Source organism: Triticum urartu, chromosome 7A (assembly GCF_056163025.1).
Source record: "Triticum urartu cultivar PI428250 chromosome 7A, HENAU_Tu73, whole genome shotgun sequence".
Taxonomy (NCBI): Eukaryota; Viridiplantae; Streptophyta; class Magnoliopsida; order Poales; family Poaceae; genus Triticum; species Triticum urartu.
Window position 1 is genome coordinate 741,455,273 of NC_141879.1, and position 16,229 is coordinate 741,471,501.

At 48.4% G+C, this 16,229-nt stretch overlaps 1 protein-coding gene across 1 annotated transcript; it reads right to left on the bottom strand.

Moving 5' to 3' along the window:
- Positions 1–10,205: 10,205 nt before the first annotated feature.
- On the bottom strand, positions 10,206–11,101 carry LOC147962599 (FT-interacting protein 1-like). The gene is made up of 2 exons (XM_087534239.1): positions 10,984–11,101; positions 10,206–10,729 (listed from the first exon to the last, which is right to left on the bottom strand). The coding sequence occupies exons 1-2, from the start codon at positions 11,099–11,101 to the stop codon at positions 10,206–10,208; spliced, it is 642 nt and encodes a 213-aa protein (XP_087390365.1).
- Between the last annotated feature and the right edge of the window lie 5,128 nt (positions 11,102–16,229).

A 16,229-nucleotide genomic window follows, 5' to 3' on the forward strand; every position in this document is an offset into this window, starting at 1 on the left:
AGGTGCAGTAGAAGATGATGCCGCAAGTGAAGGCTCTCGGAGCCCATGAAGGGTGCGTACGCCGGTTTCGTGTGATAAGAGCTAGGAGCCCATGAAGCAATGAACTCCCGCATGTTCTAGGAGAGCATGTTAATGTTGGTGTTAACATGCTGGATCGTCTGCTCGAAGCTACCAACACGCTACACCAGCTGCTCGAACTCTAGTTGAGTGATCAAGTTGCCCTAGCCAGAATAGGGCTGCTGCGACACGTGCTATTGCTGCTCTCCTCCTCCATAGCTGGCGTCAGCGGCCTCCCATTCAGGGAACCCTTGGTCCCTTCTTCCTCCATAAAGTCACCAGTCTGCTAGGGTCCTAGCCTCATTGATCTCACAAAGTGAGAGGATGCATTCATTGCGTGCCTGCACGAAAAAATCTTGTGGGAGAGGAAGGTGTACCAATTCCTTCGCTCCCGTTACTAGAGGGCAACCATAAGAATGATCACTAGGATAACATGGGTCGGGACATATTAAGCCTGGCGGGGGCATCACCAACAATCCGAAAACAAGATAAATCAATGCTCAGCCTATGAGAATTGTGGGTGATGACACCACCGCAACGAATACCACCAGAATCTTGCTCCTTCTGCTTGCGAAAATGTGCTATAATAAGTGCTCCCAAATTTGTACATTTGTGAAGCAAGTGGTATCTATCCTTATCAATTTGGGTTGAAACTTGGCCAATTCACTCACCTTAGTGTCTTATACGACACCCCTCACAATATCTTGTCATGCTACATACTCCCTCTGTTTCTAAATATTTGTCTTTTTAGAGATTTCAAATGGACTACCACATACAGATGTATGTAGACATATTTTAGAGTGTAGGTCCACTCATTTTGCTTCATATGTAGTCACTTGTTAAAATCTCTAGAAAGACAAGTATTTAGGAACGGAGGGAGTATTATAACTCTCTATGGACAATACAAACAGCTGGTATAATTTAGGGATGGCACCGACCAAAGTTAGATATCCAACTTCCTAGTTTGTCGTTAAATTTGGTAGACCTACCATTGATGCATATCCACTTCCCATGACCCAACTTCCATAGCAAATAGAGTAGAAGAAGAAGGGATCAGAATCGTTGTCGAACACCTTGTGTGCATCAGTTGCCAATGGGAAAATCTTCCATGTCATGGTTGCGTTGTGGTTCTGGACCTGCCGACGGCCTGAATGTGTCCCAGAGGTGCACTGAGGCGAGAAGATAAGGTCAGGAGCAGTGGAGCTCTAGGTACACGTGTAGCACACCTCCCATGGTGGTCACCACCTTCCTGGCACACAAAGGGCTGGGCTCCTTCCTCCCCCCTCCCGCTCTTCTGCTCATGGCAGCGCACTAGCCCTATCCTCCGCTCCATGCTGTACGACATTATCCCTTGGATCCAGACCCTTGGCTTGTGCTTATCTTCTCGGGACGATTCCCTTGGCTAGAGCGCAAACCTCTTCAGCAACCTCCCAGTCCTTTGAATCGAGTTCCAGTGCCCGCATTTCTCCTCCCCGTCAATGGTGTCCACAGTCCACACCGAGCCCTAGTGGCCTTCCACTTTTAGTTCCATTCACCAGATATCGGGCCCTTTGAGCTTCGTGTCCCACCCAGGAGATCGCCGGCCGGTCGTCACCGCTGTCCGCAATGGGACGCGATGCCTTCGTCTTGGTCGCCCCCGACATCCGTACACTATCCCTATGGGCGCGGTGAGTACGGTCGTCGGCGAGCGTCCTAGCACCGCCGAGCCGTTCTCCTGCGCCCGGCCCAGGCACCGCTACCCTTGGTCGCACTTGTCATTGAGAATGAGAAAGAAATGAACAAATTTTGTTTGTTTCACTTCCTAACGAACGAACGTCCATATCTTTGCAACCGCTGATCGGATCGATGTGGTTCAAAATCCCATATTCATCTTTTGAAAAGCTCGGTCGAATGGTGTTGGTTTAATAATCATCTAATCTAATTATTTTCGCAGCTATTCATTATGTATTGAATGCCGCCTTTCCACGGTGAGGATTTTTCCGGATTTTTAGTCGCGGGATATTCAACATTTTCTTGAGCCAACGGTACCCTCTCATCGAAGGCAAGCGAACCTATTACCATGAGCCCCAAACTTTATGTGTTGAATTTGCTTGAACTTTATGTATATGTGTGTCCTAAAATCTTATGTCTCTTATCGCATATGCATGTTATGGTCAACTCTTCCTTGTAGTAGCGCAAGTTACAGATTTGACATGATAGTTGCTAATATTTTCATTCTGCAAGTATCATGTTGATGCATGATTTTATCTCATGGGGACCGGCTAGAGATCAATCAACTGAAAACTAAATCTAGATCAGTCGACTGACCTAAATTTGTTTCAGTCGATTTGCTCCTGGTGAAATGGAGGGATAGACCGCTGCATGGGTCAATCTTGAGAGCCCGGGTGATCTTTACTGCTGCTTAGGTGTGGCTGGCGCGGAGCTGTAACCAGAACTTTGTTTAATTCCATGCGAACGCATGCATGCACATAACCGCACAATCTCATGACTAATCTTTAGTTCATTAAGCAACGGCCATTAGCATTTAATTAATCACAAGGAAAACCAGCCGTCACAGCCATTATCCGAACGTCACCGCAATGTGTTGTATGCAATCATTAGTGACTATATGTGCAATGAAAAAAGAAAAAGAAAAACTGTCAAAACTTGCACACAATTTGCACTGAAATTGCATTTTTTGTAATATGCAAAGAATAAGCATATAAGACTGCATTTTTTGCATTCTACTATAAATTACACATGGTGTAAATGAAACAATATATTTCTTTTAAGAAGAAAGAAAATAAAAAACAACTTGCACACAACTTTGCACCTAAATTGCACTTTACCGTAATATGCAGAAATAATCATATAATCATGAAATTTTGCCACATATTATATAATATTTGTTTCTATATAATTACACTCAGCCAAAAACCCACAAAAAACAATAAATCAAATAGAAAAGGAGAAATGAAAAACACATAGAAACCAAAAATAGAAATAAAAAATAAAGCAAAATTGAGCATATTATAGTGAGATTTCCGCAAAAAAATGTTTTCTAAAAAGTAATGGATTAGTGACATCGGTATTACCCTTACAAAATAAAAGTAATGAAAACAAAAAAATAAAAATGAAATAAAAACTGAAACAAAATAAAGAACATGATGTTTTCTCTATAAGAAATTCGTGTCATTGGTATTAGCCTTCCAGAAAAAAACTAAAACAAAATCAAAATAGTGAAGTTTCCTAAGAAAGAATGAAACCTTTTAAGAAGAAAGAAATGAAAAAGAAAAAACTTCAAAATTTGCACACAATTTGCACTGAAATTGCACTTTTTTGAAATATGCAAAGAATAAGCATATAATAGCGCATTCTTCACATTCTACTATAATTTACACATAGTGTAATTGATATAATGTATTCCCCTTTAAGAAGATTGCAAATAAAAAAAAACTTGCGCACAACTTTGCACCGAAATTGCACTTTGTCGTCATAAAAAATAATCATATAATCATGAAATTTTGGCACATATTATATAGTATTTGTTTGTATATAATTGCACTCAACCAAAAACCCACAAAACAAAAAATAACCAATAATGGAAAGAAAAAAAAGCACTGAAACAGAAATAAAAAAAAGCAAAAGTACCCACAAAAGGAAGAATGAACTAGTAGCATTGGTATTACCATTTAAGAACAAAGAAAATGGGAAAAAGAATCTAAAACAAACACAGACAAATTTGATGTACATAAAAATTGAGCTTTTTAAAAATATGCAAGAATAAGCATATAAAAGTGGAACTTTTGCAAATACAAAATCTAAGAACAAATGAATAGTGGAATTGGTATTAACCTTAAAGTAGAAGGAAAATGAAGTAAAGAATGAATTGGTGGTGTTGGTATTTCCTTAAAGAAGATTGAATTTTGTTAAAAAAAATACGCACAACTTTGCACCGAAAATGCACTTTATCATAATATGCAAAAATAATCATATAATCCTGAAATTTTAGCTTATATTATACTATATTTCTATGTTTATAATTATAATCAGCCAAAACCCACAAAAAACCCAATAAAGGAAAAAAAAGGAAAAATAAAAACGCAATCCAGAAGAGCAAAAACGAGCCCAAGAAGCAATTTGATTGACCCAAAATTGGTGTCAATGATTCCGCACGGCCCAACTAACCACCAAAATGACATAGAAAAAAACACATATCTCAAAGCAGAATTGGATGGCCACAAAATTGATTGACCCAAAAAGAATTTTCAGTTGATTGGCATATAGCTAAAGTGTAAGAAAAATGGAATAAGAATGAATCATGATAAAATTTGCATATAATTTACACATAAATTGCACTTTTTATATATATGCAAGAACAAACATCTAATAGTAGAATTCACATAAAAATAAATAAATTGCAAAGCATGAATGAATTAGTGTCATTGGTATTACCCTTATATAAGAAAGAAAGTGAAATAAAACTTAAAGAAAAAATTCCTTACAACTAGTACAAAAATTGCACTTTTATAATATGTAAGAAGATAAATATAGTAGTGAAATTTCCATAGTCTAATATAATGTATACATTTAGTACTTGCGTGTAATTTACGCACACTCAACATAAAAAACACACATAAAGAAAAAAAACTCAACAAAAAACAAAAACAAACACGTGCAAAAAAAAAACAGAAACAAGCACAAGCAAAAAAGACATGCACGCACACTAAAATTCGCATGCATTTTGTCGATCCATGTGGGTGCAACAGTCACGAAGTGGAGACATGCATACATGTGGCTGCACCGCTGCAGCATGCACCCAGCAAGGAAAGACAAGAAGGACCTCTTACACATGTAGGAGTATCATAAAGCACACTGAATCAACGGCAACAAATTCGACTGACCGAAAACGAAAAATTCAGTCAGCTGACATATAGCTAAAGTGGTTTTTTTACAATTGCTTTTAGGATTATGTTATACTACTAGAGTACAGTGTTAAACATGTTGTATATTGCGTGTGTTGTATGCTGTTAGGATAGGTTAGGTGTTGAGGTAAGATCCTAGTAGTTAGTTTAAGAGATCAATCTCCACCTAACCTAAACCCTAACCTCCTATATCCTGTGCGCCGCCAAGTCTCCTGGTGGCTATATAACACGCAATGTGCCCCTGCTAAGGCATGCGCTTCATCACCTATTCTCACATGGTATACAGAGCCTAGTTCTTCCATACGTCTAGGTTATGTCGTCCTCCTCCTCCTCTCACGCCATGGCTATGCCCTCCCTCGCCGTCCTCGGCCACACCATCACGGAGAAGCTCACCCGCGATAACTTCCTGGTGTGGAAGGCTCAGGTACTCCCGAATGTCAGGGCCGCCGCGATGATGGGCTACCTTGACGGCTCGATCAAGGAGCCCGCTGCTGTCATCATCTCTGAGAAGGAAACCGCTGGGAAGAAGGAGATCACCGAGACGCCTAACCCAGAACATGCGATCTGGGTCACTCAAGACCAACAGGTGCTCACTTTTTTGCTCGCCTCCTTGTCCCGAGAGGTTCTGATGCAGGTCTCGAACCACACCACCGCTGCGGGAGTCTGGCAAGCTCTGGTGGAAAGCTTCTCTGCGCAGTCGCGGGCACGCCAGATCCAGCTTCGCTCGGCGATCGGGAACGCACGCAAGGGTGATCTCTCTGCCGCCGCCTACTTCACCAAGATGAAGGGGCTTGCAGATGAGCTCGCCGCCGCTAGGAAACCGCTCGATGAAGACGACGTCGTCTCGCACATCTTGGAGGGCCTCATGCACAAGCCCGATTACAACGGGTTTGCCACCTCCATCTCTACACGCGCTGTCACCAATCAACCGATCGGCCTCAGTGAACTCTTCTCACTGCTGCTCTCCGTGGAGTCACGGATCGCCGCCCAGCACGCTGCCTACACCGCCCATCACTACACCAACCTCGCTGCAAAGGGTGGTCGAGGCGGCTACGGAGGCGGACGTGGCGGCCAGGGTGGTGGCCGTGGTGGCTATAACGGCGGCAACTACAACGACAACTCAGGCGGCGGTGCGCCGCGCCAACAGGGTGGTGACCGCGGTGACCGCAAGCGCTGCTAGATTTGCAAGGAGGAAGGCCACGGTGCGTGGCGCTGCAGAAAACGGTTCGACAAGAGCTACAACAACAACGTGCGCAACCCTGCAGGCGGCGATGGTGGCGGCGGACGCGGCGGTGGTGGGCGTGGTGGCGGAGGCGGCGGCAGTGGCAACTCTCGCTCCGCCAACTCTGCCCACTCCTATGGCGTAGATACCAACTGGTACCTCGACACCGGCGCCACTGACCATGTCACGGGGGAATTGGAGAAGCTGGCCGTTCGAGACCGCTACACCGGCACCGACCAGATCCACACAGCAAGTGGGCAAGGTATGGACATAGCACATATTGGCCATTCAGTATTATCTACCCCCTCTGGTTCCCTCCACTTAAACAACATCCTCCATGCTCCTAGTGCCGACCAGAGCCTTCTTTCAGCTATAATCTTATGCGAGATAATGATGTTTTCATTGAACTTCACCCTGACTTCTTTCTTGTCAAGGATCAGGCTACCCGGAGAACCATCCTTCAAAACAAGAGTAGATGGGGCTTGTTCCCCGTGACCGGACGGCAAAGTGCCCCTCAACGCCAAGTTCTTGCTGCCATCAAACCCTCCACATCTCGGTGGCACAAGCGCCTAGGGCACCCAGCTCTTCCGGTAGTTCAAAAGATTCTTCGCGACTTCAATCTTCCTGTTTCGAATAAACAAGATCACCTTCTAGTGTGTGATGCGTGTAAAATGGCCAAGAGCCATCAGTTGCCTTATTCTCGTTCAACTAGTGAGTCCGCAGCTCCTTTAGAGCTTATTTTTTCAGATGTTTGGGGTCCTGGACCCGTCTCTGTAGGAAGACAGAAATACTATGTCAGTTTTATTGATGATTTTAGCAAGTTTAGTTGGATATATTTGCTCAAAAATAAATCTGATGTCTTCGAAAAATTTCGTCTCTTTCAAGCTCATGTTGAACGTCTCTTTGATCGCAAGATCATTGCCATGCAAACCGATTGGGGTGGGGAGTACCAACGGTTGAATTCTTTTTTTGAACGCATTGGCATCACGCATCACGTTTTTTGCCAACATGCTCATCAACAGAACGGCTCTGCGGAGCGGAAACACAGACACATCGTAGAAGTTGGCCTCTCTTTACTTGCTCACGCCTTTATGCCACTCAAGTTTTGGGACGAAGCGTTCCTTACTGCCGTTTATCTTATAAATCGCATCCCTAGTAGAGTTATCAAGAACCAAACCCCTCTCAAACGCCTCTTCGGCACTAAGCCCAACTACTCTTTTCTCCGCATTTTTGGGTGTGCCGTCTGGCCCAACTTGCGTCCTTTCAATAAGCATAAGCTTGAATTTCGGTCCAAGCAATGTGCTTTCCTCGGATACAGCACTCTTCATAAGGGCTATAAGTGTCTTGATATCTCCTCTGGTCGTGTCTATGTTTCACGCGATGTTATCTTCGATGAGCAAGTTTTTCCCTTCGCCAGTCTCCACTCCAATGCCGGTGCACAACTTCGAAAAGAATTACTTCTTCTCCCCTCTCATCTCCTACCATCTCCTCATTTTGCTCAAGGGGGAGCGGATCTTGCTGGTGACAATATGTCCTTGTCTAATACTAATGACCCAGCTGAAAGTGTGCAGGAAACAGGGCAGCCGAACTTTGAGGATTTTGGTGAAAATTCGTATGATTTTATGCAAGAAACTGATAACATGCATGCAGCCACAGAAGATCCTCAGGTGGTCTCGGGATCGGCAGCTGCAGGCGGATCAACCGCGGGATCCGCACCTGGCGCGGCGCCAGGCGAATCCACGCCGGGATCCGCGTCCACGGGCGGGAGGCCAGGCGGGCGCCCTGATTCGCCGCGTGGGCCAGCTACACCAGGTGAATCCATGCCGGGATCCGCGTCTGCAGGCGGGGGCCCAGGCGGGCGCCCCGAGCCACCGCGTGGGCCAGCTGCGCGTCCCACCGCGTCGCGGTCTCCTTGCGAGCCGACCAGGAGCGGGCCCCGTGCACCCCACGAGGCGGGGCGTGTGGAACCTGGCGCGGCGCGGTTCCCCTCCAACTCGGAACTGCCAGGTGGCAGTTCGCCATCGGCTGCCACACCGAATCCCCCTGGATCACTACAGGCAGGGGATTCGGGATTTTCTTCACCTGCGTCGCCTGCATCCGACTCTGCTGTTTCAGCTACGCAAGATCGCCTCCAGATACAGTACGCTCGACCAGCTCCACCTCCTCCTGCTCGGTCCCACACTCGGTCCCAAAGTGGCATTGCGAAACCCAAGGTATATAAAGATGGTTGTGTTCGATGGGGTTCTTTTTGTGCCACAGGTGAACCGAAGAGTCTGCATGATGCCCTTGGTGATCCTAAGTGGAAGCAGGCCATGGATGAAGAATTTTCAGCCCTAGTAGCAAACAAGACATGGCACTTGGTTCCACCGGTCAGAGGAGAAACGTGATTGACTGCCAATGGGTGTACAAGGTGAAACCAAGTCTGATGGCACGATTGACAGGTACAAGGCACGTCTTGTGGCCAAAGGTTTTAAGCAAAGGTATGGAATTGATTATGAGGATACCTTTAGTCCTGTGGTAAAAGCTGCAACTATCCGCTTGGTTCTTTCCGTTGCAATATCCAAAAATTGGTGCATACGACAACTAGATGTAAAGAACACGTTCTTGCATGGTGTTCTAGAAGAAGAGGTGTTTATGAGGCAGCCTCCTGGGTATGAAAGTTCAGCTTTACCACGACACGTTTGCAAGCTTGACAAAGCAATCTATGGTTTAAAACAAGCTCCCAGAGCATGGTATTATCGTTTGTACTCCAAGTTACAGTCTCTTGGCTTTGCTGCTTCCAAAGGAGATACCTCGTTGTTCTTCTATCATCGGCATGGAGTAACTATCTTTATGCTTATTTATGTTGATGATATTATCGTCACCAGTTCTTCCTCTCGAGCAGTTGAAGCCCTTCTTCAGGATCTTCGCATGGATTTTGCGTTCAAGGATTTGGGCTCTCTTCATTTTTTTCCTTGGCATTGAGGTAAAACATGTGGACCGTGGTATTCTTTTATCTCAGGAAAAATATGTGCGAGACATCCTTGAGCGAGTGGGCATGAAAGACTGCAAACCCTCTTCCACTCCGTTGTCTACATCAGAAAAGTTGTCTCTTCATGATGGAGAGGTGCTTGGAGCTGAAGACTCCACCAGGTATAGGAGTGTTGTAGGAGCTTTGCAGTATTTGACGTTAACCAGGCCAGATATATGCTTTTCAGTCAACAAGGTTTATCAGTTTTTGCATGCACCTACTAGTACTCATTGGACAGCAGTTAAAAGGATACTCCGTTATCTCCAAGCAACCAAGAGTCATGGTCTCAAACTTGTTAAGTCAGACTCTACATTGGTCAGTGCTTTCTCAGATGCAGACTGGGCAGGTTGTCCTGATGATCGGCGATCCACTGGAGGTTTTGCGGTGTTCTTTGGAGGTAACCTGATTTCTTGGAGTGCATGTAAGCAAGCTACTGTGTCTCGGTCAAGTACAGAAGCTGAGTACAAGGTTCTAGCAAATGCCACTGCTGAAATTATTTGGGTGCAGAATTTGCTAACAGAGTTGGGCATTCATCATTCACCTGCAGCTTTCCTTTGGTGTGACAACCTTGGAGCTACTTATCTCTCTGCCAATCCTGTTTTTCATGCGAGGACGAAGCATATTGAGATCGATTATCATTTTGTCCGTGAAAGAGTTGCCAACAAGCTTCTAAACATTCGTTTTGTGCCTACTGGTGATCAAGTGGCAGATGGCTTCACCAAATCATTGTCAGTGCGGCAGCTGGAAGCCTTTAGGCGCAATCTCAACTTAGATAGTTGTGATTGAGGGGGAGTGTTAAACATGTTGTATATTGCGTGTGTTGTATGCTGTTAGGATAGGTTAGGTGTTGAGATAAGATCCTAATAGTTAGTTTAAGAGATCAATCTCCACCTAACCTAAACCCTAACCTCCTGTATCCTGTGCGCCGCCAAGTCTCCTGGTGGCTATATAACACGCAATGCGCCCCTGCTAAGGCATGCGCTTCATCACCTATTCTCACATACAGTACATGCTACAGCATGGTGTCGGCCCTGGAGGGCAGCCTCTTGAAGAAGTTGCCGGCGGCCGACGGCATCCGGCTCCGGAACCGCGGGTGGCGGAGCGCGTACAGCCCGGCGACGAGCGCCACGACCCGGAGCGGCGTCGCGTACAGTGTCACGGCAGTGACGAGGCAGAGCGCCGTGAACAGCGCCGTCGCCCTCGGGTCCCTCCACGCCAGCAGCGACCGCACCCTCTCCCCCAGCGTTGCCACGTCCCCGACCACCATCTGGATCCGCCCGGCCACACTCCGCAGCCGCACCACGTTGCTCGGCTTCGGCGTCGTGAACGTATCCAACTCCTCGTCGATCTCGTAGGGGTGGGACGCCTCCGCGCACGAGAGCCTCGCGTCCGTGTTCGCCGGCCGGCGGGGCCGGCGCCAGTAGTTCCAGAGGCCGGCCATGGACATGTACAGGAACACGGTTGGCAGGATGAGCTCTGGGAAGCACACGAGCGTGACGAAGAGCAAGTGCATGAGCACGGTGGCCAGACTGTACACTGAACGCTAAATGCTTGCAAATTTCAATTTTATGTCTCTCATTTTTTCCCTTTCTGACCAAAATTTTCCCGTGTTAAAAATATTTAGGTTGGAGTGTCTAGTACATCCTTGCAAGCTGAGAACTATCAAGTTTGGGTTTTTTTCCTTGCGTGAATCCTGAACGTTGGATGTAGAATGAGTGGTGGATGTTGGGGCCAAGGCGCTGCGTGACTTCACTCCACAAAGTCACTGAAGCTGCGCCCCCCCATCTCACCTTCTCCCCACACGGCGTCGCGGGCTCGCCGTCGAGCTCCACCGCCGCTGTCTCTCTGCCCGCCCCCGCCCCTGCCTTGCTCCCTCTCCGCGCCCTTCACCCGACGCAACTTGCCCATGATGACGTCTGCGCGGCTGCTCCTGTCAACCGCGATGTCGCTTCCCCCTCACCCACCATGGCCGCCGGCTCGATGGGAGAAGATCCAGGTCGGCGTGGCGACGCGCCACCGAGCGAACCCCATACGCCCTGAAGCTTGACGACCACTGAAGCGTGGTTTGCTGCTCTTCTTCCTCGGCACTGAAGATTTGCTTCCCTGTCTCCCCGGCACTGAAGCAGGATTTGACGATTACAAATTTGACGATTTGCAGGATCAATTCACCTCGGCACTGAAGCATGGGAGCCCTGCCCACCACGCAGCATCAACATCAGCTTCATCCATGGGGAGGAGGCGGAGGGGAGTGGAAGGAGAGGGGCCAAGAACCGCAGCGCTCCGAGGTACTGTTAGCTCCTTCTGACTAGCTAGGCTCGTCTGTTTTCACAAATCTGGCGGAGCAAGCGAGGGGGATGGCACAGTTGAGCTAAGAACCTTCAGTAAACCGCCATTTTTCTGAATGTTGACGGGGGCAAAATTAGCCCATCGGAGCTGAATTTCCACTCAGAGCTTTTCAGAGGAAATACCATTATGCAAGTATGCCTACCCAGTAGCAGATGTTTCCCAGTTAACTCTTCTTATCCCTGATCTCCCCAATCCTAACACCCGCCAACTTCAGACAGAAGATCCCCTTCTTATCATGATGTTTTCAGGTTCTTTGCCATGCATGGCCTGCTCCAGCAGCATTGCATCGGTCTCGAAGACAATCCGGATGGTGCCAGGCTGCACTGCTAAATCGAAGGCTTGAGACATATAGCCTGTTGTTCAGTGGCAAACCCATCGGCCACATTTGCTGTCCGACCAGCTTTGCATGCGACCACTTCACCTGCATGGTTCTAAACTAGCACGCCCCAGGCTGCATGCTCCTGACCTTCAGTTTAGGAACCATCGATGTTTAGCTTCAACGTCCCCTCCCTGGCATTAGCGGCATCCATTTAGTTACATGCCAAGGCGACTTGGTTCATTCCGGATGCACAACTCCCTTAAATTCAACCATATCGATAACGGCGTGGTGCGCAACCGCCTCCGGAGCCCATAATTTAGACCGTGTGCGCTGCCCGACTTTGCATCAAAAAGGTCCAGCAACACATCTGGTTCAAGAGTATCATCCGTTTCGTATAATTTCTTGAAAAAAATCTGTTGACATTTCCGCAATTTTCTTCTTTTCCTGAACCCAACCCCCTCTGCATCTTTTAGTTTGCCTGATCTTATTTTTTCTTTGTCGACATGTTGCTTTTCGTTGAAAATACATATGGTGATTTGTTCCCCCTCTCTGATAGTAGTGACTCGAGAGCGTTGATGTCATAGCATCTTCTCTTCTGTGTACAGATATTTCATCCAACTCCTTTGAGCATTTCTGGATTAGCTCATCTCACCGGCGTCCGACAAATCATCCAGTCGCTGCCTTAGCTTCTAAACTCTGAACCAGACTTCTGCCTTAACCTCTGAACTCTGAACCAGGGGTTTTTTACCTTGATTCTTCAGTTTAGTTTAGTTGGGACAGCCAACCTAGTTCTGCTAATAGGTGTGCTGCTACATTGACCGAATAGCAGAGCTAGAGAAGCACAGGCGTGCTGCCTACATCTTGAAATCTTCAATAGGCATCGCATACCTTGACAGGTCTGGTTCTTCGCGATTCATGGCCTGCTCCAGCAACATTGCATCGGTCTCGACGACAACCCGGATGGCGCCCGACTGCACTGCTAAATTGAAGGCTTGAAACACATAGCCTCTAGTTCAGTACACATGTGCTTCTTTGTACTCTGCCTTACCCTGATCCTTCAGTTCAGTTTAGTTGAGACACCCAATTCCTTTGTCCCTGATCTGAAATCTCTTCTTCAGTTAAGTTGAGACACCCAATTCCTCTGCCCCTGGTCTGAAATCTCTTCTTCAGTTAGACCATCTCCAACAGGCGCCAGTCGCGCCGCGCGCAAAAAACACATATGCCACGCGTGCATCAGCTGGTTTGGCGCGGCGCGCGGCGCCCGCTCCAGCAGCCGCGCTAAAATGCAGCGCACGCGCCGCTCCAGCAGCGCGCAAAAAAAGCAGCGCGCGCTCATTCTAGGCTAAATGTAGGCATTGGAAAATAGATAGATTGCATAGATTTTAAAACGATACAAAGTTATTTTACATCCGAAACATAGATTGCATAATAATTAAAAACGACAAACGATAAAAAACGAGATAGATTGCATAAAAAAAACTACTCTAAGTTGCTATCATCACTATCATCACCATTATCCTCCTCGGCGGTGTTGTCCGAGGTATCCAGCCAGATGTCCAACCACCGATCATCGTTCGGCGTGAAGAACGACTACCCACCTGCTGCAACGAGATCGGACTGCGCGTTCGCCAACGCCTTGCGCCGACGCCTGTCCAACCGCGCCTCGCGGCGCCTTCACGTGTCCTCCTCGCGACGCCTTGCCCAGTAGGCCTGCTCGTAGGCGACGTCCTCCGGGTGGCGGTGGCGCCACTCCGCCATGACCCGCTCGTCCTCCTGGGCGACGAGGAGGCGGCGCTGTCGCTCGGCGTGCTCCGCACGGTCTTGTGCCGTGTTCAGACGCGGCGGCGGGGCACGGTCGAGCGCTTGCTGGAGCGTGTAGACATCCTGGAAGTTCATCTGGCCGTGCGGCCGGCCTAGGCGCCACGCCGCCGCGTCGTACGTGCGGCCGGCCTCGCGCGCCGTCCCGTACGTGCCGAGGCCGAGCCGGAGATCGCCGGGGCGTATCTCCGTGTAGTAGTCGCTGTTGGGGATGCTCTTAAGTTGAGACACCCAATTCCTTTGCCCCTCGTCTGAAATTTCTTCTTCAGTTAAGTTCAGACACCCAATTCCTCTGTCCCTCGTCTGAAATTTCTTCTTCGGTTAAGTTGCGACACCCAATTCCTCTGTCCTTCATCTGAAATTTCTTCTTCAGTTAGACACAGAGATTGAATTTCTTTGCTTCCCTCCCGCAACAGCAACAACAACCGCAACCGCAACCGCCACCGCCTCCCTCCTCCTCCCCCTTCAAATACCCGCTCCACCGGACCCCCGCCCAAACCAATTCCCAAACCAACCCGACCCGATCAAGAAAATGGAGGGAAGCGACAAAGAGAGTCAGCGCCCGCCGCTCTAGCCCCCCTGCCGCTGCCGCCTCCAGGGCCCCTGCCGCCGCCGGTGATGGACGCAGGTCAGGCTGGATGTACCGAGCGGGCTTTTTGGCCCGCTCATGGACCGACCTGGACCGGACCGATCGGTCCTGGCCCGCTGGGAAAATTGGCCGGTCCGAGCTGGGAATTTCGGCCCGAAAGTCGACCGGTCCGGTCCGGTCTTAGCTCGGTTAACTCGACTGGGCCGAACGAGCTCGGCTGTTTCTTACGCACGAATGAACTCACGCGATGGATTCTTTGGCTCGAGGTGGAAGAGAGTTATCTCCATGATTTACTCCACGTTATTGGAGAGACAGTTATCTCCACGATTCACTCCACGTTATTGGAGAGATAGTTATCTCCACGATTTACTTCCTAGGAATAGGAATTCTATTGCCTAAAACGTTAGAGTTTCCTTTTATTCAACGGAGCAGAAACAGAAAGAACGAGAGGGCTCGATCAGATGTGTTCCTTCCATCCTACACCACCCCACGATCCTATTAACCTGTGCCAGATCAGAATTTGTATGACTGAATGTACATTTGTACATGGGCATACACGTTACAGGCCCTATTTATTTGCAACATGCAAATTGTAAAAAGGATAGTTATGTCACATGCAACGATCCTACAATGTGGACTCCTATCAACTCAACAGATTTAACGTGATACTTTCAAAAAACAAACATTATTAACGTGACAGAAAATAGGAAACTCCCTTAAGAAAAAAAGAAAACAGGAAACAACGAGTCAACGAGATTAATTGCGTGTCGCCAGGAACAGACCCGCCCTTGGAAATCATTCGCTCGGGGCCTCCCAGATGAAGAACTCCAGCAGCCCCAGGTCGAGGTGACCTCCACCGCCTCCTGCAACACCGCCATCTCCATTCATCGCCGTCGTCATGTATCTGGCCTCCCCGACCTCTTAAACATGCTCATGATGAGCACGCGGCTGTGTCTCTCTCCTTTCTCTCCTCCCCGTGCCCCGTAATCTTCTGCGGGAGCTCATAATTGCCATGGGCCGCCACTCGCCGTCGCCGTACGATGCCATGCGCGGTCCTCTCGGTCCGGTCCAAGCTTTAGCACCGCCGGTCCGGTCCATGAAAAGCAGACCGCGGCAGTGCTCGGTCCGGTCCGCCGGCGGCCGGTCCAGACGGCGGCTCGGTCAGGGCCCGGACCGGCCCGGACCGTGTCCACCCTGGGACGCAGGCCACCTCGAGCTCCTCGGGGTGCTCCGCCTTCGGGTGCGGGGTCTCCCCCGTTGATGCCCCCCCCCCCCCCCCCCCACTACTTCCTCTTCGGTGTGGACGTGTACAACTACCATCCGCAAGAGCTTCTTGCGGTATACCCGTCTGCGACCGCCGCGGACGGGAGCTCGGCACTGTACTTCGTAGAGAAAATTGGCTATTTGCCATTTTCAATATGTGGCTTCTCAAAATTACCACTTCCAAGATTGGCTTCGCAAAATTGCCACTCAGCTCGTTGGCTTCTTGATTACCATGCCACTTCCCTCCTTTTATTGATTTTATTTTTCTTTTTCCAGTTATAACCACCGGAAAAGACTAAACTAGCCCTGACCCTGATGCTATACACACAAGTATCCAAATTCCAATCGGTACTACTCGAAGCGAACGAGAGCTTACTGGCCGCCGACAATACCATGCGTGTTGCATCACCGATTTCCTCGATGATCTATGCCGCAGATCTCCTAGATGCCGCATGCCGCCGATCTTCTCGACGTCATGTGTTGTCGATCTCGTCGGCGCCGCGTGCATGGATGCTTGACGGTATTATGTTGGGCCTTATCCTTGCTATGCAGAAAATTACGGTTTTGCTATTTTTCAGCCGGATGAAAACAATTGGCGTTCATCCGTTTTTCTGTTCATCCAATCGCTTTGTTGATATTTGTGCTATTCCTTTTTTTTTCTGATCTCTGTCTGTTTGGTTGCTACCGGGCCCGCATAATTT